The sequence below is a fragment of the Lepidochelys kempii genome, chromosome 2 (genome assembly GCF_965140265.1).
Source record: "Lepidochelys kempii isolate rLepKem1 chromosome 2, rLepKem1.hap2, whole genome shotgun sequence".
Classification (NCBI taxonomy): Eukaryota; Metazoa; Chordata; order Testudines; family Cheloniidae; genus Lepidochelys; species Lepidochelys kempii.
Genome location: NC_133257.1, coordinates 182774266 through 182798038, shown reverse-complemented (window position 1 = coordinate 182798038; position 23773 = coordinate 182774266). Strand labels below are relative to the sequence as shown.

The 23773-nt window shown below is 42.8% G+C and overlaps 1 protein-coding gene across 14 annotated transcripts in view; it reads left to right on the top strand.

Moving 5' to 3' along the window:
* FKBP9 (FKBP prolyl isomerase 9) overlaps positions 1-23773 on the top strand; it is a 58240-nt gene that overhangs the window by 17961 nt on the left and 16506 nt on the right. For 5 of the 14 annotated variants that reach the window (XM_073332944.1, XM_073332946.1, XM_073332943.1 and 2 more), the window contains 8 exons: positions 4536-4697; positions 5444-6250; positions 8814-8920; positions 9124-10037; positions 13767-13912; positions 15742-15931; positions 18253-18398; positions 19967-20156. In XM_073332944.1, coding sequence (XP_073189045.1) covers positions 9790-10037; positions 13767-13912; positions 15742-15931; positions 18253-18398; positions 19967-20156 — 920 coding nt within the window. In that variant the 5' untranslated portion in view covers positions 4536-4697; positions 5444-6250; positions 8814-8920; positions 9124-9789. Of the gene's footprint in view, positions 1-4508; positions 4698-5443; positions 6251-6352; positions 6565-7303; positions 7467-8813; positions 8921-9123; positions 10038-13449; positions 13641-13766; positions 13913-15741; positions 15932-18252; positions 18399-19966; positions 20157-23773 lie in introns of those variants that run through there. The other 9 variants (XM_073332940.1, XM_073332942.1, XM_073332939.1 and 6 more) reach the window with 9 other exon arrangements.

Below are 23773 nucleotides of genomic sequence, written 5' to 3'. Positions count from 1 at the left end.
GATTCATCCCCCATCTTGCTGGTGTCAAACTCTCCTATACTTATCCATGTGATGCGTTACAGGCATTTTCATTTACACTAGGGTTACCATCTTATTATAGTCTTGTAGTTCATTTCAAGCATATCCAAAAACACAGAACATTATCTCAAGTAACACAAGAATGATATCTTTTCATACTTCAGACTCAAGTTGGGCATTTAGTTCCCTTTCCCATGCTAGCATAAATGATTCTTCATGCTGAGAAGATTCATCAACACAACACAACACCATCTGTAGTTTCCCTGAAGGTTTCCAAACTCAGTTTGTGTAAGTAGCATCTGGAGAGATTTTCAGAGGAGCAAATGTCAGTTAGCTGTCTTAACTTCTTGCCATGTGCCCTTTTGAAAATCTCCTGTGAACTCAAATGGTAACACTGCTCTCTGGTACATAATTTGTGACAGTGGATTGAGTAACAAAACATCTGTAACTATGAGAAGGGTAAATTATTTGTCTGTTTTACTTTCTTTCTTACCTGTTCCAAGGAGAGAACGCTTGCCTCTCAAAACAATCAGGGGCAGTGTATCAGCCCTTTGAGCTCCATTTTGGTCCCCTGCCTATTATATTTGAAAATCAAAACCATATCATGGTGGATGTGCCATATCATGGTGGATGGGCTTAGGTTAGCTTGAGCTTTACATGGAATGCAAAACCGTGGCTGGGATGTGATGGAATTTCCGCATGTTTTTGGGCATTCTTTTCATGTAACAACTTTAATTCTTCTACCCCTCTTACTCCTCATTCCATGTCTATCCACTGGCATTCCTGAAAGACCGTTCTCCAGTAGAGAATGCCCTCTAGCTGTGCGGTGTTTTGAAGTCTGGGAATGACAATCCTCCCGTTAGGACAGGTTTCTGTAGTAACTTCAGGGCAGGTCTGTGCTCACCTTCCTGCCCAAAGGAAATTAGTCATCATTGTGGTTTTCAGGTTGGTGAAGAATATGGAAGGCATTACCCGGAATAGTGGCAGGAAAGCCAGTTAATTTGCAATGCATTTGTTCTTCCTAACCAGCATATAATTAGGGGTTTCTAAATGTTTTCCCTTTGAGAAACTAGTTAAATGGGTAAGAATAATTTCCCTTACAAAGATACTTGACACTTTCTATTCTGGTCTAGTCCCTTTATGCTGCCTGAGCAGCACTGAGGTGTCAGAAAGCAGCCAGATCTGTCCAGCTGAGAAATCCATTGATGTAGGGAGATGCCACTCCCTCTATTTGGCCTTAGCACAGGGCATGCCAGATGTGGGGAGGAATTGCATTGGGGCATGGTTGAAGCATGTTGCTGACTATGCTTAGCTGACACATTGTCCTGTAGGGACCAATGCCAGCTAGTGTAAGTTACAGCAGTTTCCAGGCTTCCTTAATGTACACCATTGCACAGACCCTCCCTGAGAATCTGGGAGCAGTAACCATTTTCCTGTCCACCTTCCTATCTGCTGCAGTGAACAGAACCTGGGTCTTAGGCCTTGTCTACCTCACCAACGGTATAAATTTTAAATGTAGACCAGGCCTTAGAGTGAATCAGCCATATTATGTAACATACTGGATGTCTGGCATAAGAAATATCCCAACAGTTTAACCTCATTCAGTGTCTACTGGAAAGATGAGATGGATAGAGCCCTGCAAATCCCTGAATATCCATGGACCATTTTTGTGGATCATGGATCAGATGCAGATACAAATTTTGTATCTAGAGTCCTGCAAATCTGCAGATATCCTCTTTATGTCTGCGGATTATTTTTATGGATTGGCTGTGGATACAAATTTTGTATCCATGCAGGGCTCTAGAGATGGAGTAAATACAGAATTTTAAATCACCCAAAATCAGAAGAGAGAGGACTGGAGACTTTTTTTTATTGCATATTCCCAGGCACTACTAAATAGTGGTGAGTGTGCAATAATCCTTTTGCCTAAGTCTAACTAACTTGAACATCATGGCTTCAAACGTTCAATTCAAAGTTAAAGATTATTGCATTCCGTTATGAAGAGAGTGAAAGAAAAAAAGATAGGCACAGAATTGAGCAGGTGTGAAGCAAATACTAGGGCCCTGATGCTGAAAGGCATTTAGGATCCTAATTTCCACTGCAAGTGTGTTTCTGTTGGAAATTAAGAGCCTAAACACCTTTGAGTATCTGGGCCAAAGGAGGGACAAAAATTCTAATTAAAAAAAATACAATGGCCAAGATTTGTGGGTATGCAGATCCTTTTGACTTCACCACTGCTAGCACAATAGGGTCTACAACCTGATTACCCCCTTTGGGTGCTACTGCACAACAAATAATATCTGATGCATATTTTCTCTTTCTTTGGTATTTTTCCTTATCTTAATAGATCATCTCTTTTTGTAAAGGATTTTTAATTGATGATGATTGTCATATTTTGTAATCCTGATTTTATGCTTTGTGATTGGTCCCATTTTTGGTTGCTGAGTTTGGTTTGCGACTTCAGCAATCTGCCAGTGAGATGTGGTGGTGTTGCTGGTGAGGTTGATACCACACACTGGATGGGATTGTTGTTGCAAGCAGGTTGTGATTTGTGACCACAAATATGGCAATATTCAAACAGCTGCCCCGTGCTCTTTATCGATTAGACCCTAACAACGGCCATACTGGGTCAGACCAATGGTGTATCTAGCTCATTATCCTGTCCTTTGACAGTGTCCAATGGCAGGTGCTTCAGAGGAAATAAATAGAACAGAGTGTCAATCCCAGCACCTGGCAGTCAGTGGCTCAGGGACATCCAGTGAATTGGGTTGGGTTCCTGACCATGAACTTTTCTAATTCTTTTTTGAACCCAGTTATAATTTTGGCCTTCACAACATCCCCTGGCAAAGAGTTCAACAGGTTGACTGTGCGTTGTGTGAAGAAGTACTTCCTTTTGTTTTAAACCTGCTGCTTATTCATTTCATTGGTTGACCCCTGGTTCTTGTGAAGGGGTGTGATGGGGCAGCTGCCCCACACAGGTAGACGGAGGGTTAAAGCAGTCCTCAGGGAGGCTGTGCAAAACCCAACCAGTGGGAGGAGGGCTTGTAGAGAGCCAATCAGGAGAAGATTTGTTGGAGCTAGTCAGGGCCAGGGAGGGCCCTATAAGAAGGGCTGCTCAACAGAGCAGTCAGTCTCTCCCTGGAGTGCAAGATAGAAGGACTGGCTGCCTTAGAGGAGTACCTTAGGTAGAGCAGTGCTGGGCAGGGTCAGGGGAGCAATAGGGAGCTCCAGCCTGAGGATTGCTAGACTGAGGCCCCTGATACAAAGGGCTGGGAAGGTGCTAGGGCTACGGGGAAGTGGCCAAGGGATATAGGTGGTAGGAGTTGGAGGAGTGGCAGTACGTGGCCGCTGGCTATAGGGTCCTTGGTTTGGGACCCAGAGTAGCTTCCTTTCCTCCCACTTGCCACAGGTGACCAGTATTCGGACTGCAGTTTATACCTTGAGGTGAGGGGCTAGACCGAAGGCTGCAGTAGGCCATAGTGACAAGTGGATGGACCGCTAGTTCCCCCAATGGGGGGAGAAAGTGGAGTGGGGCACAGCCGGAGGTGTGTGCCCAGTGTTATACCAATAAAATAAAAACCAGCAGGATCTTATTAAAGGGGAAAAGGCAAAATGCCACATTTATTGTGAATACAGAAAGAATCATAGTAAGCAGTTAGTTATGGCTATAACGTTCCATTCAGTTTCATATTTATTCACACATTCTTTCATACACACACACACAGAGGTTCTGCAAGGTTGTTATCATAGTTACCAGCCTTAGAGTTGCTTATGCTGAGCCACTGGCCAGGTGGCCTGGACATAAGGAGGGAGCAGGGCCTTGTCAGATGCTCATCTGATGCTCCTGGAAGTTGGTTTGCAGAATCAGACCCCAAAGTTCTCACTTTCTAGTGTCCATTTTTATAGGAATTTATTCCTATGCCAGTCTATGGGAATTGATTCATCATGCTGTTGCTGAAACAATCAGCAGATGGCACATTCCTGATGGCTCTGTGCTGCCAGATGTTATCTTGTTCTTTGGTTCTCTCATCCTTGAGGCTGTTGGGTGGATTCCAGTCTGCCCTCCGGGGGTCCTCTGGTTGTTTCCACACAACGCCTTCTTCAGCCGATGGACACGGGATTCTTAGGCTGGCACCTCCCTGATCATTCAGTTATTATCCATACCAACCATCCATCCACATACATCCTCTATCTCTATTTTAATCACAAATGTTAACAAAGTGAGATAAATACAACAAAAGGGCGGGGAGTCTCTGTGTGCTGTTGCTACAAAGTATCGCTTTGAGTCTCTCTGTGTGTGACTAGTTGTTACAAAGTATTGCTTTGAGAACAGACTCTGTTTTAGGATGTACTAACACAATTAGCAGCTTGCAAGTTTCACACGGAGAGGGAGAGAAACAGTAAAAATAAGAGATCAAGAGACCTCTTAATTAGTGATACCCTGGAATTTAAACTATGGGGAATCAAACTCATTTGTGATTTTAATACAGAACTTCTTTAATATGATCCAACACCAGAAGAGAACGCCACGGTCCAGGGAGTGACGCGGGTCTTAGAGGTGGAGCAGAAGTGACGGCGGTGAGATACCACTAGAGGAAGGCGCACCGGCAACCAAGAGCTAATTCCCAGCACGGCCAGCAGGAGGTGCCAAGGTGGTGAGTCCCGCCCTGTCACAAGGGGTAAATAACACTTCCTATTCACTTTCTACACCATTCATGACTGTATGGATCTCTATCATATCCCCCTTTAATCATCTCTTTTCCAAGCTGACCAGTCCCAGTCTTTTTAATCTCTCCTCATATGGAAGCTGTTCCATACCCCAGTCATGTTTTCCCTTCTCTTTGCCTTTTCCAATTCTGATACATCTTTTTTGAGACGGAGTGACCAGAACTGCACAGTTTTCCAGAACTGTACGTACCATGGATTTATATAGTGGCATTATTATATTTACTGTCTTATTATCTCATGGTTCCCAGTGTTGTAAGCTTTTTTTGACTGCCACTGCACATTGAACAGATGTTTTCAGAGAACTATCCACAGTGACTCCAAGATCTCTTTCTTGAGTGATAACTAGTTTAGACCCCATCATTTTGTATGGATAGTTGGGATTATGTTTTCCAATGTGCATTACTTCTGCATTTATCAACTTTTCATTTCATCTGCTATTTAGTTGACCCGTCAACCCAGTTTTGTGAGGTCCCTTTGTAACCCTTCATAGTCTGCTTTGGACTTAACTATCTTGAGTAATTTGTTATTGTCTGCAAACTTTGCCTCCTTACTGTTTACTCCTTTTTCCAGATCATTTATGAATATGTTGAACAGCACTGGTCCCAGTACAGATCCTGGGGAGACCCCGCTATTTATCTTTCTCCATTGTGAAAACTGACCATTTATTCCTACCCTTTGTTTCTTGTCTTTTAACCAGTTACTGATCGAGGAGAGGACCTTCCCTCTTATTCCAGGACTGCTTAGTTTGGTGAGGGACCTTGTCAAAGGCTTTCTGAAAGTCCACGTACACTATAACCACTGGATCATCCTTGTCCACATGGTTGTTGACCCCCTTAAAGAATTCTAATAGATTGGTGAGGCATGATTTCTCTTTACAAAAGCTATGTTGACTCTTCCCCAACAAATGGTGTTCATCTATGTGTCTGATAATTCTGTTGTGTATTATAGTTTTAACCAATTTTCCTGATACTGAAGTTAGGCTTACTGGCCTGTGATTGCCAGGATTGCCTCTGGAGCCTTTTTAAAAAAATCAGCGTTAAATTAGCTATCCTCCAGTCATCTGGTACTGAGGCTGATTTAAGTGATACATAGTATAGTTAGTAGTTCTGCAATTTCATATTTGAGATTTTTCAGAATTCTTGCATGAATACCATTTGGTTTTGGGGACTTACTCTGTTTAATTTAGCAATTTATTTCAAAATCTCCTCTATTGACACTTCAGTCGAGGACAGTTTCTCAGGTTTGATTGATTGGCAGCTCTTGTTTCCGAGCACTATGTCAATACCCTCAAAAATGTTGTACAGTTGTGCAGTATCTTTAAAGCATTTAATGTTTGTTTCACTTCTGTAGCTGAAATGATGGTGTTAACCCAGTACAGGGTATTACCAAAAGGAGATAAGGATTTAACCACAACGTCCCCCTCCACACACATACACACTACAGATCCATTCGCCCTCCCGTATCTGTCACCAGGGGTGATCAACACTTTAAGAATACTAGGAAGGTAGGTATAAAGTACAAACAGGTATTTATTAAACAGAACCCCACAACCAACAACAAACAAGTATAAACATATAACAAAAGCACTCAGCTGTTAACCCCACAGATTGGCTTGAAGCCAACGACCTCAAAATAACACAGGTAGGTATAAAAATAAATCAGGACGATCAATACATCACCATATCTGATGCTCCTACGGAACAAGGACTACACACAGGTTTGGGAGCATGACAAAACCACAGGGAACGCCAGGAGACAAGTACACAGGAACAACGCATGGGACCAGGAACGACAACACGACGGGATCAGGAACAATGGGTAAACAGATCTTCTTTTATTGACTCATAGTCTTGGCTAGGACACAATAGGCACTGGGCTGCCACTGGGGCGGACAGCCCTGTGCGCACAATCCTTATATAGAGTCTTATCTCTGGGCAGATTACATAGGTCAGTGGTTTTCCATTTTTTTTTCTGGGGACCCAGTTGAAGAAAATTGTTGATGGCCGCAACCCAATGGAGCTGGGGATGAGGGGTTTGGGGTGTGGAAGGGGCTCAGAGCTGGGGCAGAGGATTGGGTTGAGGGCTGTGGGGTGGGGCCATGAATGAGGTGTTCAGAGTGTGAGAAGGGGCTCTGGGCTAGGGGTTGGGGTGCGGAAGGGGGTCAGGGCTCTGGGATGGGGCCGCGGATGAGAAGTTTGGGGTGCAAGAGGGGCTCTGGGTTTGGGGGAAGCTCAGGGCTGGGGCATGGGTTGGAGTGCGGGAGGGGGTCAGGGCTCTGGGCTGGGGGTGTAGGCACTGGGGGGGTTAGGGATGAGGGGTTTGGGGTGCAGGAAGGGGTTCCAGGTTTTGGGGGGGGATCAGGGCTGGGGCAGGGGATTGGGGCACAGGGTTGGGGCGCAGACTTACCTCCGGCGGCTCCCGGTCAGCAGTGCAGCCAAGGTGCAGAGGCAGGCTTCCTGCCTGTCCTGGCATTGTGGACTGCGCTGCACCCATGAAATGGCCAGCAGCAGGTCCAGCTCCTAGGCGGAGGCGTACAAGCAACTCTGTGCAGCTCTCACCTGCAGGCATTGCCCCTCCCCCCCAGCTCCCATTGGCTGGGAACTGGCCAATGGGAGTGTGGAGCCAGTGCTCGGGACAGCGTGCGGAGCCCTGTGGCCCCCCCGCCGAGAAGCCGGACCCACTGCTGGCCACTTCCAGGACACAGCACAGTGTCGGAGCAGGTAGGCATTAGCCTGCCTTAGCTGGGCAGCACCGTCAACGGGACTTTCAACATCACGGTTGGCAGTGCTGACCAGAGCTGCTAGGATCCCTGGGTGCTGAGAAAGCTGACCCAGGGCCTTACATGCCATGACCTAGTAGTGGGTCGCGACCCAAACTTTGAAAACACTGATCACATGACACTGTTCCATCTTGAACAGAAAGGGCGCCAAGTGGCAAACAAGAAGGGGTAACAATATAGAGGGCAAACTACAACTCAGGCAAAACAAAATGGTGAATTGGAAAATTGACCTTACAGTGGAGTCAGTGGGAGTTTTGGGTGCACAAAGAATGAGGATTTGGGCCCATAGACCCTGATTCTACAATTTACAATGCACATGGACAGTCTTCTGCCTGTGCACCAAGCCCCACTGATTTGCATGGGTCTCTGCTTTGGCACAAGTTTAAGTTGCAGGACTAGGCCTTGGTCCTACCGTAACGATCAATAATGAAACGTATGATCAGTGAACACCAAATAAAGTGAGCTGTAGCTCACAAAAGCTTATGCTCAAATAAATTGGTTAGTCTCTAAGGTGCCACAAGTACTCCTTTTCTTTTTACCAAATAAGTAGCATTGAAAAGTGATACTGTACCTCAAGTAGGTACCTATTCTAGCCAGAAAGCTCATGTTAGAAATTGATGGTTAGTCAAGTAAAAGGGATTATCTGCCTTGCTTTCTCTTTGTGTGTGTGTGTGGAATAATAGGTCTATCAACGTTTTCTGCAGACAAAGGCCCCAATTCTGCAAACACAAATGAACATGTTCAACTTTACCAATATGAGTCATTCCATTGACTACCAACAATGCATAAAGTTAAGCATGTGCATAAGTGTTTGCAGAATCAGAGTGTAAAGTAAATAAGCAAGTGTTTACTCCTTCTCATAACACAAGAACTAGGGGTCACCAAATGAAATTAATAGGCAGCAGGTTTAAAACAAACAAAAGGAAGTATTTCTTCACACAATGCACAATGTCTGTGGAACTCTTTGCCAGAGGATGTTGTGAAGGCCAGGACAATAACAGGGTTAAAGAAAGAACTAGATAAATTAATGGAAGATAGGCCCTTCAATGGCTATTAGCCAGGATGGGCAGGGATGGTGTCCCTAGCCTCTGTTTGCCAGATGCTGGAAATGGGTGACACCTGGCATTGGCCACTATTGGAAGACAGGATACTGGGCTAGGTGGATCTTTGGTCTGACCCAGTATGTCTGTTATGTTCTTATATCTGGCCTTAATTCTGATTCCAGCTTTGACACATACTGCTATGGCCTTTGTCAAATCATTTAATCTCTCTACCTCAATCTCCACAGCTGTTTAAAACACTGGGGACTGTAACATTTACCGAGCTCAAAGGAATGTTCCAAGGATTAGCTAGTGTTTGCAATGGAATCTGAAGTTGAAAAGCAGTATTCAAGCGGTAAGTTACTATGAAAAATATTGCAGTGTACTTTTGGGGGTCAGTTTAAGTGAAAATATTATTTAATAATTTTTGTTTTTTTAAGAAAAGGAGTACTTGTGGCACCTTAGAGACTAATTGGTCTCTAAGGTGCCACAAGTACTCCTTTTCTTTTTGCGAATACAGACTAACATGGCTGTTACTCTGAAACCTGTTTTTTTAAGGATGCAAGAACTAAATATGCATGAATACATTTGTAAAGAAATGGAGACAAATGAAGGTTGTGATCACTTGTTCAACATAGTAGTTAAAAGTGTACGTTGGAGGAATTAAACCAAACCAAACCCTTGATCTAAAGCCTGAAAGAAGCAAAGGCACATGAGGTGGGGAGAGCAACACTCCACTGAACTCAGAATCAACGCCACGTAGCACCATGTGCACCCAGCCTTTCCTTGTGAAGGGTTCTGGGGATGTGCTGTGATGCCTCTTCTCCCTCCCTCCCTTTCCCCCTGGACTTTGAGGCCTGGATTCTGGCCTGTTTTCAGGAGAGCAGAGAAACTTAGGAACCATATGTAACAAAAAGAACTTGGGCGGGAGCGAGGCGCCTAGTACAGAACCCAGCTACCCAGTAGCAACAGCAGCGGTGCACCGACCACTCCGCCCGGGCACCCCCCTCAACCCCCCTCGGCTGCTGTCTCCTCCCTCTTGGAGGTAGGAGGCTGGGATTTTTTTTTTTTTTTTTCATCCACCACGTTTGCAAATTTTACAGCAGCCGTAGGAGAGGCCGCACGGCGCTTGGAGGCCGGGAATCGCTCGCAGGGCCCCTCGGATTCACCCCCCCCCCCCACACACACACTCTCTCCGTCCTCCCTTCTCTCCCCTCTTGCTGCATGGCGGGCTTGGGGATGCTGCCGAGGCGGCGCCGCTGCTGCTCGCTGCTGCTGCCCGCCCTGCTGGTGAGCTGGGTGGCGTGCCAGGCTCCGCCGGTGCCGGCCGGGGAACAGCCCTGGGACGGGCAGGATGTGCACATCGAGCGCAGCTTCGTGCCGGAGCAGTGCGCGCGCACGGTGCGCAGCGGGGACTTCGTGCGCTACCACTATCTCGGCACCTTCCCCGACGGCAGCAAGTTCGATTCCAGGTACCGCCTGGGGCTGCCGGGACAGGAGCCTGGGGTGGGGGCCGCAGGGAGAAGGGGCTGCCCACGGGGCGTTTGGGGTGTGGGAGGTCAGCAGTAGATGGGGCGGGGTCCGGGAGGGGAGTGGCCCTTAGGCGTTTTCAGAGGGGGCTGGGGTGGGTTATGCTGGGGGTGCTAGCGGTTGGGGAGGGGGGCTGGGTTGTTTTGGGGGTGCGGGGAGATATGTGGGGGAAGGAGATCAGGTGGGTTGTATTTTTTTTGTGTGGGGTTGAAGTGGGGCCCTTGAGACCCCAGGAATTCCCGGACCGAAACAAACCCAATGTCCATCTAGTCCAGTATCCTGTCTCTGGCAGTGGCTGGTATCAGATGCTTTGGAGAGAGGTGCAAGAAGCAATCCCCATAGTGGGCAATTATGGAATAAGCGCCCTCTAAGAGTTTCTCTTTCTCGCTGCCTGAAGAAGTGGGTTTTTTTAATCCACAAAAGCTTATGCCCAAATAAATCTATTAGTCTTCAAGGTGCCACCGGCCTCCTCATTGTTCTCTCAGCTTGGTCAGGTTTATGCTCTGAAGAGTGAGGGTTTCTATCCCGTATAACATACTTTTTTTCTCTCTCTGATAAAAGGTAGGTGTTCGGCGAGCTCTAGGGAGAGTGCGGGGGTTTTGGAGAAGGTGGTTTCCAGATGGGAGTGGGTTGGGGCTCCAGGATTGCCTTGGATGAGGCAGTAGTTTTGGTTCATTTACCCGCCCCCCTGCAATCCCCTGGGTCATATGAAGTAATAAGTCTTTTTGCACTGCACAAAGGTGTGAGAGCTACATGGAAATATGGGACTATTGTATGTATATAAACTGTATAAAACATATATTTTTAATGGTTTCCAATTATTTCTGGTTATGACTGAGGAAGCGCCTGTGAAATGTGAAGCAGAAGGGGCTATCCATCCCAAATACACACCCATCAGACACACTCTAGGCATGTACTCAGGGCAGCTAGCCCCTCCCGCTGCTATCCCTACGCTCAGTTTTTAGTGTGCTAACTTCATCAGAGCTCTTGCAGGCATGTTGCCTTAGGCTGGTAATCACACCCCCAGCTTGAATCATAGACATGCCCCGTGTGTTTATAAATCCCCAGCACAATAGAGCCCCAAACCTGTCTAGGTCCTGTGGGTGCCATTTTAATAACTAGTAAGCAATATTGATGAAAAGCAACAATCCATGTAGGAATATATATATGACAGAAATAAATGTAGAAATTAATTGGGTCTATTTGTCTGTTGTTTTGCTCTAGATGGTAGATTGTGGCTTACATTTTTGCGATTTACTAATTTATAGTTTTAGAGTAATTTTAAACATAAAAATCTGGCATTCCATCAAGTTAGCAATTCTAGAAATTGAAGAGTTTTTTTTATTGTTGAGTAGATTATTTGAAGACCTATTTTTTAAGGTTTTTCGTAATACCTTTTGGTGCTCATGCTTACTGTATAGGAATTAAAGATTGATTGAATCAAATATATACTTACGATTTATTTATTACCAAGTTTCTATTATGATTCTTATAGCTGCTAGCTAGTTTTTTAAATTAAAGGTGAAAGAGAAGACTACATTAATGAAATCAGAGCAACTATATTCAGGTATTGATTTGAAATTGCTTTATAAAAGACCTCTGTAGCCTAAATAGAGGCAGGCTTCTATGATGGGTAATTGTCAGTTTTATTTAGCTTTCTGCTTCAGTGATGAAAACTTTCATGAAACTTGGAAGCTTTTACTGTACAGCTCTTTCCAAGTTATGTCTCCTTGCTACAAATCACGTTTATAAAGACTTGTAAAATGTATTGCAGAAGTAACTGTTACATTCCATCTATGTTTTAAAAACAGAATTCATGTCATTTTGTTTCTTCTTCAAATATGTGTGCTTATTTCCATGCCCCTGTAAATAATTTGGAGATTTAGGTCTGTCTTTAACTATAGAATATTGAAGAAATAAAACAAATGCCATCTGCGGAAGCTGTCAGTAAAATTAGTCATGCAGATCTGTTCTGGTCTAGTATAGTTTTGCTCAGTTCCACTGTCGAAACATTTTTTTTTTAAAAAGATACTGTGGATCTGTTTTGAATGCATAATATTTGTATGTATTTTACTATTTTAAATTGATCCTTGACGTAATCAGTCATACATTCCCCAATTGATAAAATATGACAAGTATTAATTTCTCACTTAGAATCTTTAACGTATAAATTTAAAATCTTATTAATTGGGTGCTTGTAGATATAACAACAGCATTTGCTAGGAGCTTGTTTAAATTGTGTTTTCCAGCATAAGTTCTCTAGAAGTTTCTGCGAAATATTGTTCAGTAGAAAGCAAATGATGTGTATCAAGTAATGTCTGCTCTAAGAAAAGTTATTGGCTGCTGCGAAATGGTGGAGTCAACAGGGAGATCGAATTTACAAGCGGTTTAGGAATTCTAGGCCTGGGACTATTAGGAGCCTCAGTGTGTTGTGGAAGTGATGTTATGCAAACTCTTGAAAGTAGAGCCCTGACTATAGCAATATCCACCTCCTGGCTGGTTTTGAGACTGCTGCTTGCAGGCAGAAAGGAGGACATATCAACTTTTTTTTTGTTTAATGCTCTTGTTATCTGAAGAAAATGGCCTGAAGACAACATAAAGGCTTTGCAGTGGCAGGGGAGCAACGCAGATGGGGAATGTTTCAGAGACTTCACTGCCTTCCTGTCATGTTTGTGTGTGCCCATTTTCCGTTAAACAAAAATAAGTGCAACATTTATTCATTCAAATAAACTGAGCTGAATTACTACATCAAAGCAAGTACTTGGTATTGAATTTAATGTGGTTAAGCTTTTGCCGCCCAGGCTTATACTGTTGCGGGGAGCCTCATATTTACAGTGCAGCTGTGACCATTTTATGGAAAACTTTATTATAAATCAAATTTACCCCAAACATTCCTACATCATCCCACTGGAAGATAAGTTCCCAGTATATGTCACATTCTTGGAACTGGCAAGCTTGCTGTATAAAGCAAATCTGTAAATTTTTGATGTTCGTCTAAGTCTTAATATCAAAGAAATGGGTGTGGAGGAGAAAAAATTAGCTATGTAGCACATCCTACAATTAGCACCAAAAATAGTGTCCCCCCATTTCTCGGGAAAGATATCATAGTAACAATGAAATTTCATGTTACTAAGGCTTCATTATTTTACACAATATATTACATACATTGCACTTAACAGTATTTTTTGAAGTGTTATAAAATTAAACTACTCTTGTCAAAATAAATGAACAAAAAGTATATTATGTGGAACATTTTACTTGCTTTTTAAAAAGTGTTTAATTTGCTTCTTAATTCAGGTTTCAGAGTAGCAGCCATGTTCGTCTGTATCCACAAAAAGAAAAGGAGTAATTGTGGCACCTTAGAGACTAACACATTTATTTGAGCATGAGCTTTCGTGAGCTACAGCTCACTTCATCAGATGAATTCAGAGGAAAATACATGGAAGCATGTGTGAGGGATAACAGGCTGAGATTGCATCGGGGTCAAATGAAGGAGTGAAGTTTAGGAGATGCTTGCATTTGTATAGACCTTTTTTCCATAGCAGGTGTGTGTAAAGTTCTAACTGGGTGAGCTCGGAACAAGATAAATGTAAACTAGGACAAGAGATGGACACAGAGCAGTTTGTAAATAACCCATTTATGTTTTTCTTTCTCTCTGTCCCTCTCGTTAGCTATGACAGGGGTTCCACATTTGATGCGTTTGTGGGAAAAGGCCAGCTTATTGCGGGGATGGATAAAGCTCTGGTTGGAATGTGTGTGAACGAGAGACGTTTTGTGAAAATTCCACCCAAGCTTGCCTATGGGAGTGAAGGAGTTTGTAAGTACAGCAATATGGTTATAAATAATTTGGTTGCATAGAATGTAGGAGATTTAATTAAATTGATAAAATCTGAGGTTATAAGAAAGAATTGTAAAAACTGCACATGATTTGATGTTTTTTGGGTGGGTGAGAGGGCGATTTTCAGATACCTGCCATTCAGTGTTAAAGAATTAAAATACAGGGGCTTCACCAGTGAAGTCCAGGGCCAGTGCTATGGTAATAAGGCAACTTCACTCTGCATACTTTACTAGACACAGACAACACTGCATCAGCTTATTCCTGGGTCATATTTGTGTGGAAAGTTGTATCGACAACCATAAAGGCTAGAATTATTGTAAAAATGAGGATTCAGCTTAAAAATCAAACTTTTACGTGAATTTTGTTTTTATGTACTATTTTTACAAGTAACACCTTTGTTTACCATAACTCGAAAATATTAAAGAGAGCGGCTTTGATCCTGCAATCAGTTAAGCATGTGTTTAATTTTTAAGCATGTAAACATTCCCTTTGACTTCAGTGGGAGCACTCAGATGCATAAGAACTTGCAGGATCAGGGCCAAAATATTTTTCTCTATTTTTTGAGATTGCTTGATTAGCATATTTGACAACATTACATATATAGTCAGTTTCTCCCTGTGTGGTTTTTCACACAAAACAGGAGAGAGGAGAACATTATGCGAACACCTGTCAGGGATGGTCTAAGTCGGGGTGGCCAACCTGTGGCTCCAGAGCCACATGTGGCCCTTCAGAAGTTAATATGCGGCTCCTGGTATTGGCACTGACTCCGGGGCTGGAGCTACAGGTGCCAACTTTCCAATGTGCCGGTGGGTGCTCACTGCTCAACCCCTGGCTCTGCCACAGGCCCTATCCCCACTCCACCCCTTCCCGCCCCCTCCCCTGAGCCTGCCGTGCCCTCACTCCTTCCCCCCGATCCCCGAGAGCTTCCTGTATGCCACGAAACAGCTGATCGAGGAGGGAGGGGGAGGCGCTGATCGGTGAAGCTGCCGGTGGGTGGGAGGTGCTGGGAGCGGGGTGGGGGAGCTGATGAGGGGCTGCTGACATATTACTGTGGCTCTTTGGCAATGTACATTGGTAAATTCTGGCTCCTTCTCAGCCTCAGATTGGCCACCCCGGTCTAGATAATACTGAGTCATGCCATAAGTGCAGGGGACTGGACTAGATGACCTATTGAGGTCCCTTCCAATCCTGTGATTTAAATGGAAAAAAGAAATTGTTGAAAAATCACAAATTGGCTGAAGACTTAGAGCCACTGTTACTACCTGAAGTGACTTAACGTTTTTAATTTTTTTTTTTAACTGACTAGATTTCAAGTTGACTGTGTAATTTTATAAGTAAGCCCCCAGTTTCCCCAAGGAAAGCTTCTTACTCACTGCTCATGTGTAAAATTTTCAAGTCCCAAATGGAGGAGAATATTCTGAGTATCAAATAGTTACTTGATCTTATAAAGTGTTAAGTTCCTTCGTCTGTAGCAAAGGCAGAATTCTAGCAGAGTTCATAGGGGGTTGAGGAGCTCAGCAACATTCTGGATTGGGTCTTTACCAAAGATTTAATTTTGTTCGCTGCTGTGTTATCCTGGAGGTATAATTACAGCCAGTTAGTAAATATATGAAGTTATAAAGTATAAAGGTATAAGATTGTAAATAAATATAAAGCTATTGTTGGTTACCTTTTTTTGAAAACTTCTTTGTGGGTGGCAGACGTGTGATGCTCTCAGTGGCCCAGGTAAAGTTAGATGATTTTATATTCGTTTGGTACCCTGTGAAAGGGTAGCATGATAATAATTTGAACTTTTTTTTTGTTTGCAGCTGGTGTAATCCCCCCAGATGCAGTGCTTCATTTTGATGTACTTCTGATAGATCTCTGGAATTCTGAAGATGAGGTTCAAATTCAAACTTATTTGAAGCCTGAAAAATGTACTCGGACAATCCAGGTGTCTGACTTTGTAAGATACCATTACAATGGAACTTTCTTGGATGGGACTCTGTTTGACTCAAGGTAAGGAGTTAATAATTTTCTGTGGATTTTTTAAATACATCTGTTCTGGGCTACTTAAAGGAGGCTTTTTCCTTTTTTTCCCAAGTGCATAATATAACTGATGTTAATTACTACGCTGTGAAACAAAGAGGAGGATTCAGAGTGGTAGCCGTGTTAGTCTGTATCAAAAACAATGAGGAGTCCTTGTGGCACCTTAGAGACTAAGAAATTTATTTGGGCATAAGGTTTCATGGGCTAAAACATACTTCATCAGATGCAACATCTGATGAAGTGGGTTTTAGCCCACGAAAGCTTATGCCCAAATAAAAGAGAGGAGTTTGCAAGTCTGTTGAAGTAGCTTGGCTTCATAAGAGTTATACACATCTGTTTCTAGGGGATTATATGAATGTAGTACTGTCTTAAACCAGTAAAAGTGATATCCTATTACTCCATGCACATTAGGCAGCTTCTTTCCCTTTTGCGCCCCATGACGACATTATTCTATAATAAAATAAATGAATAGGTTTTGTAACAATTTTAATATTGATATTTGTATGTGGTGCTAGTTTTATGTACAAAACTGTACAGGGTTGTTAAGGAAAATAAAGTATCATCTCCATTTCTAAAATTCCTCAGCAGGCAGGGAGCCTGCGTACTTCACTAGGGTTTCATGGAGGGTATTATTTTAATAATAGTCAGAGTTCATGTTGGGACATTATGCTGAGTGAGAATTGGAGACCATGGCAGGAATGGAAGTTGTTGTGGGTGGGCATTGGGAGGATTATGTTTTAAAGTTAGTAATATTTTGTCAGTAACTTTTGTCTTCTTTTAGGTTAGTTATTTGGAACTTTAAAAATGGGGTTAGCCTGATCAAGGTCTTCTGGTTTTTAACTACTCTTTTGGGAAGCCTTCCAATGTGTGTTGCTTTCCAACAGAGGATTGCCTGGAATATTGGCAGAACTTTGTGTGAAGCTTTTGCAGTGACTGCCAGGCAGGGTCTAGCCAGTGCAATTAATCCTACGCTTTCAAGAGCCAAACCTATTTCACAGAAAAACTGAAAGAAATTTTGTGCTGCTAATGTCTTACAAAATCTAGGCTATTCATAAATTGTTTGATTAGTAAATTTAAGGCTTCCACCAAAGCTGTTTTTAGTGTTTTCTAGTGCACTTGCTTGTATGTGTATGTACCAGCATTCTTTATAGGATCAAATGTCAGAGTTGCTCAAGTGTGTGTGTGAGTGTGTGTGTGTGAGATTCTTCCCTTCTAAAGGCTTGTACTACCAATGCTGAAATGTAACAGAGGGTAAAATATTCACAGGTGTCTAAATCCTATACAGAAAACTCAATGAGGCACTTAAACTCCTAAATCTGACTCTGAGATTAATCTTCTAAATCACTTCTGAAAAAGAACTGAAGCTTCTAAATCAGGGGTGGGTAGACTACGACCCGGAGGCCACATCCAGCCCTTCAGATGTTTTAATATGGTCCTTGAGCTCCCGCCAGGGAGCAGGGTCCTGGGCTTGCCCCGCTCCGGCGCTCCAGCAGGGGGCTTGCTCCGTTCTATGCATGCCGTGGCCTCAAGCAGCGCCCAGAAGCAGCAGCATATCCCCCCTCCAGCTCCTATGCATAGGGGCAGCCAGGGGGCTCCGCGTGCTGCCCCCACCCCAAGTGCTGCCCCTGCAGTGCCCATTGGAACCACAGCCAATGGGAGCTGCAGGGGCGGTGCCTGTGGATTGGGCAGCGTACCAAGCTGCCTGGCTGCGACTCTGCGTAGGAGCTGGAGGGGGGACATGCCACTGCTTCTAGGAGTTGCTTGAGGTAAGCGCCTCTTGGAGCCTGAACCCCTGACCCCCTCCTGCGCCCCAACCTCCTGCCTCAGCCCTGATCCCCCTCCCGCTCTCTGAACCCCTTGGTCCCAGCCCGGAGCATCCTCCTATACCCCCACCCTCTAATCTCCAGCCCTACCCCAGAGACCATACCCCCAGCTGGAGCCCTCCCCCTCCTGCACTCCAACCCCCAATTTCATGAGCATTCATGGCCTGCCATACAATTTCCATTTCCATACCCAGATGTGGCCCTCGGGCCAAAAAGTTTGTCCACCCCATTCTAAATCATTTAGGCACTTGGAAAATGTTACCCAGAATGTCTCCATTAGCTCAAGTTGTAGATGCCTGTGTTTTTGGAACAGAAGGTTGTAAATTGTATTCCTTGTGCCAAATGCGAAGAGCTCTAGTGACTCATTGTGATGCTTGTATGTGTGACTTTTGGTTATTAATTTTCCTTATTTTTTTGATTGACTCTGATATTAGCTTTTTCTTCTTAATTCTTTGTTTTAATTTTTAGCCACAATCGGATGAGAACTTACGACACATATGTGGGAATTGGATGGCTGATTCCTGGTATGGACAAGGGACTCCTGGGAATGTGTGTAGGAGAAAAGCGCATCATCACAATACCTCCTTACCTAGCATATGGAGAAGAAGGAGATGGTAAAAGCAGCCCCTCTTCCAACCCCAAACTCTCCGTTTTCTAACACAGATCTTTGCATTACATAGTTGGCATTGTGAAAGCACCATTATTTCAAATTATATATGGATGGAAAATATTTTTAGAAAAGTAATTCAGGATGTGGCTTATCAGCAAAGTACAGGTATTTTTCTCTTTCATAAATAGGCTGGTTTATTGACAGATGAGTGCTTAGCATTGACTTAATTGTAATATATAACACACATGCTGAAGTTTAATTTCTTCACAGGTAATTTTTTCTATGAAGAATAAATTCCATGTGCTTTTTAAACTGGAAGTCAGGGGCTTCCTTATTTCTTCTTGACAACTTCCACAGCAATTTGACTTCTCTTAATAAATGGAAAGTCATCTTAGAGTTCCCAGTTTCTGTTTATTTCTTGTTGCTAGTCTCACTAATTAGCAGTCCATAGGTAGGCTGTTTCCTGGGCTCCACTCACACATATCTGAGCCAGTGTTTGTGAATCCATGCCCATCATTGATGGTAAAGAGTTGTCTGTGTTACTTCACAATATATCCCAGATCAGTTCTGGAATTTCCATCCTGGATCAGACCTAAGGTCTTCCTTATCCATCCGGTCTCTGGCAGTGAACAGTACTAGATACTTCAAAGAAAGAGGCAAAAATGCTGTAGAAGGCAGATATGGGGCACCTGTCCCCCACATTAATGTCCCCCACATTAAGTCTCACCCTGATCCTGAATAGTTAGAAATTGGCTCTAGCGCTGAACAGTGAGGTTTAATATCCCTTCCTCGATTTTATCATCATGAATTATAACTCTGGATATTCTTATTATCCATATAACTATCCAATCTCTCTTTGAAACTTGCTTGACTTCAATGAATTCCTGTGACAGTGAGTTCCACAGCCTAATTATGCATTGTGTGAATAAGTAATTCCTTTTATCAATGTTGAATTTGCTGCTTTTAATTTCGAATGACCTCTTAGAATCGTAGAACTGGAAGGGACCTTGAGAGGTTATCTAGTCCAGTCCCCTGCACTCAAGGCAGGACTTGTCCTTGTCTTATGGGACAGGGAGAACAGAAGTTCCCGTATATCTTCTCTATCCCATTTGTTATTTTATATTTATATTTACACACCCTCAAAAGTATGGTGGAAATGCTCACTAATTCAGAAATCCTGGTCAGATGCATACACTGTACATAGACTTCTGTCATCTTTAATTGGAGAGACCAGTATTTTGGATGACTGGGTGTTATCACAATGGGCTCAGTATAAATATACCTAGAATAAATAAATTAACGGAATTCAAAGAATTAGAGGATAACCTCACCCCCTGATGGAACATTGGATGGATGACTGAAAGCAGATTTGGCTGTGTGACGGGGGGGCCATAATTCTGCAGTAAACTTTTTTTTTTTTTTTTTTAATTCATTGTCCTAATAGCCAAATCTGCTATCTGGGATGTGAAAACAAAATATAAATAAAAACATAATGAAATAGATTGATCAAAAAGTTGAATTCTTTCTAGAACTATTGCTCTGACTTAATTGCTTCTTTCCCATCTCATGTAGGTAAAGAGATTCCTGGTCAGGCTTCTCTGGTTTTTGATGTGGCTCTGCTGGATCTTCATAACCCAAAAGATGGCATCACTGTTGAGAACCAACAAGTGCCTGAATCCTGTGAGCGAAAAAGCCAGACAGGGGACTTTCTCAGATATCACTATAATGGCACACTGCTGGATGGCACATTGTTTGATTCCAGGTAACCAAACTACTAGACATTATATGGAGAGAGTGCTGGACTGGGACTCAGGAGACCTGGGTTCTATTACTGGGTCTGGCCTGCTGGGTGACCTTGGGCAAATCACTTTCCTTCGCTGTGCCTCAGTTTTTCCTTTTGTAAAATGATGATAATACTGGCCTCCATTGTAAAGCACCTTCAGCTCTGGTGATTAAAAGCAGTATATAAGAACTAATTATTATTACTTCCAGTTTATATGTGTACAGTATACTCTGTGTGTGTGTGTGTGTGTGTGTATGGCTTCTTATAACATTGTCATAAGCAATCTTAGTGAGTAGGAATACTCTGCAGTTCTTCCCATTTCCTATCCATTTGTAAAGCGTCTGGGACCTGTGGATTTCAGGTGGTAGTTGGGAAGGGGGAGGGTGTATCTCCTTATCAGAAGTAATTCAAAACTTTGAGTGTGTCAGTGGGATTAAGAGTTGTTGTTAATGCTTTGTATTGCAGTATTGCTTAAGAAACCACCTGAGGTTAGGGCCCCACTGGACTAGGTGCACAGTATACACATAGTAGAAGACAGTCCTTGCCTCAAAGAGCTTACACTCTAAACGGAGAAGACTGACAAAGGGTGGAAGAAAAGAAATATCCCCATTTTACAGTTGGAGAACTGAGGCACAGAGATTAAGTGATCTGCTCAAGATTACATGAGAAGTCTTTGGCAGAGCCTGGAATTGAACCCACATCTCTTAGTCCTAGTCCTTCGCCTTAACCACAAGAGCATCCTACTTCCCTCCTTTAAAAAATACTAAAATCAATAACAAATCTCTGTGATTAAAAAAAAAAAAGGACATAAATATGGGTCAGTTTATAATTAATAAGATGAGTCTCTGTGTCTGGGAACACTACAATTTATAAAGCCATATGGTGAAAAATGTGTGCAAGGTTAAGCTCTTATCAAGAGGATGAAAGAAGGCAGATGAAATTCAATGTTGATAAATGCAAAGTAATACACATTGGAAAACATAATCCCAACTATACATATAAAATGATGGGGTCAAAATTAGCTGTTACCACTCAAGAAGGAGATCTTGAAGCCATTATGGATAGTTCTCTGAAAACATCCACTCAATGTGCAGCGGCAGTCAAAAAAGCCAACAGAATGTTGGGAATCACTAAGAAAGGGATAGATAATAAGACAGAAAATATCATATTGCCTCTATATAAATCCATGGTACAATCACATCTTGAATACTGTTGTGCAGTTGTGTTCGCCCCATCTCAAAAAAAGATACATTGGACTTGGAAAAGGTTCAGGGGCAACAAAAATGAATGGCTGCCATATGAGGAGAGATTAGTAAGACTGGGACTCTTCATCTTCGAGAAGAGATGACTAAGGGGGGATATGATAGAAGTATATAAAATCATGACTGGCGTGGAGAAAGTAAATAAGGAAGAATTATTTACTCCTCCTCATACAAGAACTAGGGGTCACCAAATGGAAAATAATAGGCAGCAGGTTTAAAACAAACACAAGGAAGTATTTAAGGTCAGGCTTGACAAAGCCCTGGCTGGGATGATTTAATTGGGGATTGGTCCTGCTTTGAGCAGGGGGTTGGACTAGATGACCTCCTGAGGTCCCTTCCAACCCTGATATTCTATGATTCTATTTTTTCACACAGCGCACAGTCAACCCTTGGAACTCCTTGCCAGAGGATGTTGTGAAGGCCAAGACTATAACAGGGTTCCAAAAGGAACTAGATAAGTTCTTGGAGGATAGGTCCATCAATGGCTATTAGCCAGGATTGTCAGGAATGGTGTCCCTAGCCTCTGTTTCCCAGCTGGGAATGGGTGACGGGATGGATCCACTTGATGATTACCTGTTCTGTTCATTCCCTCTGGTGCACCTGGCATTGGCCACTGTCGGAAGACAGGATACTGGGCTAGATGGACCTTTGGTCTGACCCAGTATGGCTGTTCTTATGTTCTCAAGTTTTTTATTTTAAACCTGGCACAAACAGCTAAAAATTGCAATGAAACCATTGTAGAATAAATAGAGCAATACTACTTTATGCTTCTATGGCTTCTGTAATCTGATCTCAAAGTGCTTTCTAAACATAGTATTAATTTATCTTCCCCAGGGGGAGATATTAATAGAATTATAGGATATCCACTTTACAATAGGTGAACTGAGATACAGAGAGATTGAGTCATAATTAGTGACAGAGGTGCAAATAGAATGCCAAAGCCCTGAGTTGCATATTCTGCACTGGAGTACACTGTAGAGTTTAAGCATAGCATAGGAACAGTGTTACCTGTCAAAATTTTTATCCTCTTATAAAAGTGTAAACTGATGTCTCATCTTTTCTGTAGTAACTCAGTTTTTGAAAATTTCCTTCACATTTATATCTTGGTTATTGTGACTAAATATTGAGAGATGTTGTGTAACCCTGTGCGTCTGAATAATTGTACATCATATTAGAGCTGACAAACATTAGTTATTCATTAAAGTTATTCATTAAAATGGCATGCATTCTTACAATGCCACTCCTCTAATTTCCTGCAGAAGTTACAAGTAAGGACAATATCTAACGTGTAATTAATCATCCAAAAGGAGCCAGCTGGGGGGACTTTTTCCACTGGCAGAGGGAATGTGTCAGGAGTGAAGCTGGGGGTAGGAGATGTGTGTTAGGAGTGGGGCTGTAGTAATTATCTCCATTCTGGGCAATTCTAAGTTGTAGGGCTACTCACAGGCAACTCAGCCAGGGTTGCCTAAATTACACCAGGGGCTGCACTGTCATCTAGCATCCCAGGGCCATTATGGTGGCTTAACACCACTTCTGCACTTCCTCCCTTGGGCTGTGCGTGCACTTGGCCTCCAAGAGGTGCAGCCTGCAGTAGCATCTTTTATGGTAGATTTGTTCTCTTTAGTAACAGATGTTGGTCCAAATGCTTGGGATTGGCCTTTTGATGCTTGGCCAATAGTTTAGGAGGGAGGGATATAACCTGTTGGAACTTATTCATCTCTCCATTCCTCTAGTAGATGATTCAGGTGGCAGTCACCCAGATACCAATTTATTCTAACAGTAGTTATTCATTGCTGTTACAAAATAAGACAGTATGAGGGATGTCTGGTGAAAATGAATCCAGTACCTTATTTATAAAAACTGATTAAAGCAGTGCTTGAACTGAGGGGGAGAAAACTGTTACTTTTATTAAAATTTAATTTCATTCAATTTTATATACATAAGGAGAGAAATCTAGGGAGGTAATTCTTGACTTTTAATATTAACTTTTTGTATCCTGCAGAGATGTTGTTGCAAAAACGTTCCACAGCCAGGGTTCCTCAATATCTGTTTATGCATCATAGATAAGCAAAATATGCACCTTTGACTGTCTAAACATTATGGGCCAGATTCACTGCTACACAATAGCTGCTTTGTGCCGCTGCAGCACTAGAACAGTCATGTATCTGGAATTAACTGGTTTAAATAGAATGCTAAAGTTACACAACAATTTAAAAGACTACAGTCACAAAGTGGGAAGAGGAAACATACACACACGTGTAAGTTTGCTATAGTACTAGGTAAGTTACAAAATTGCTGATACTGATAATGGTGTCACTAAAACAAAATATTTTC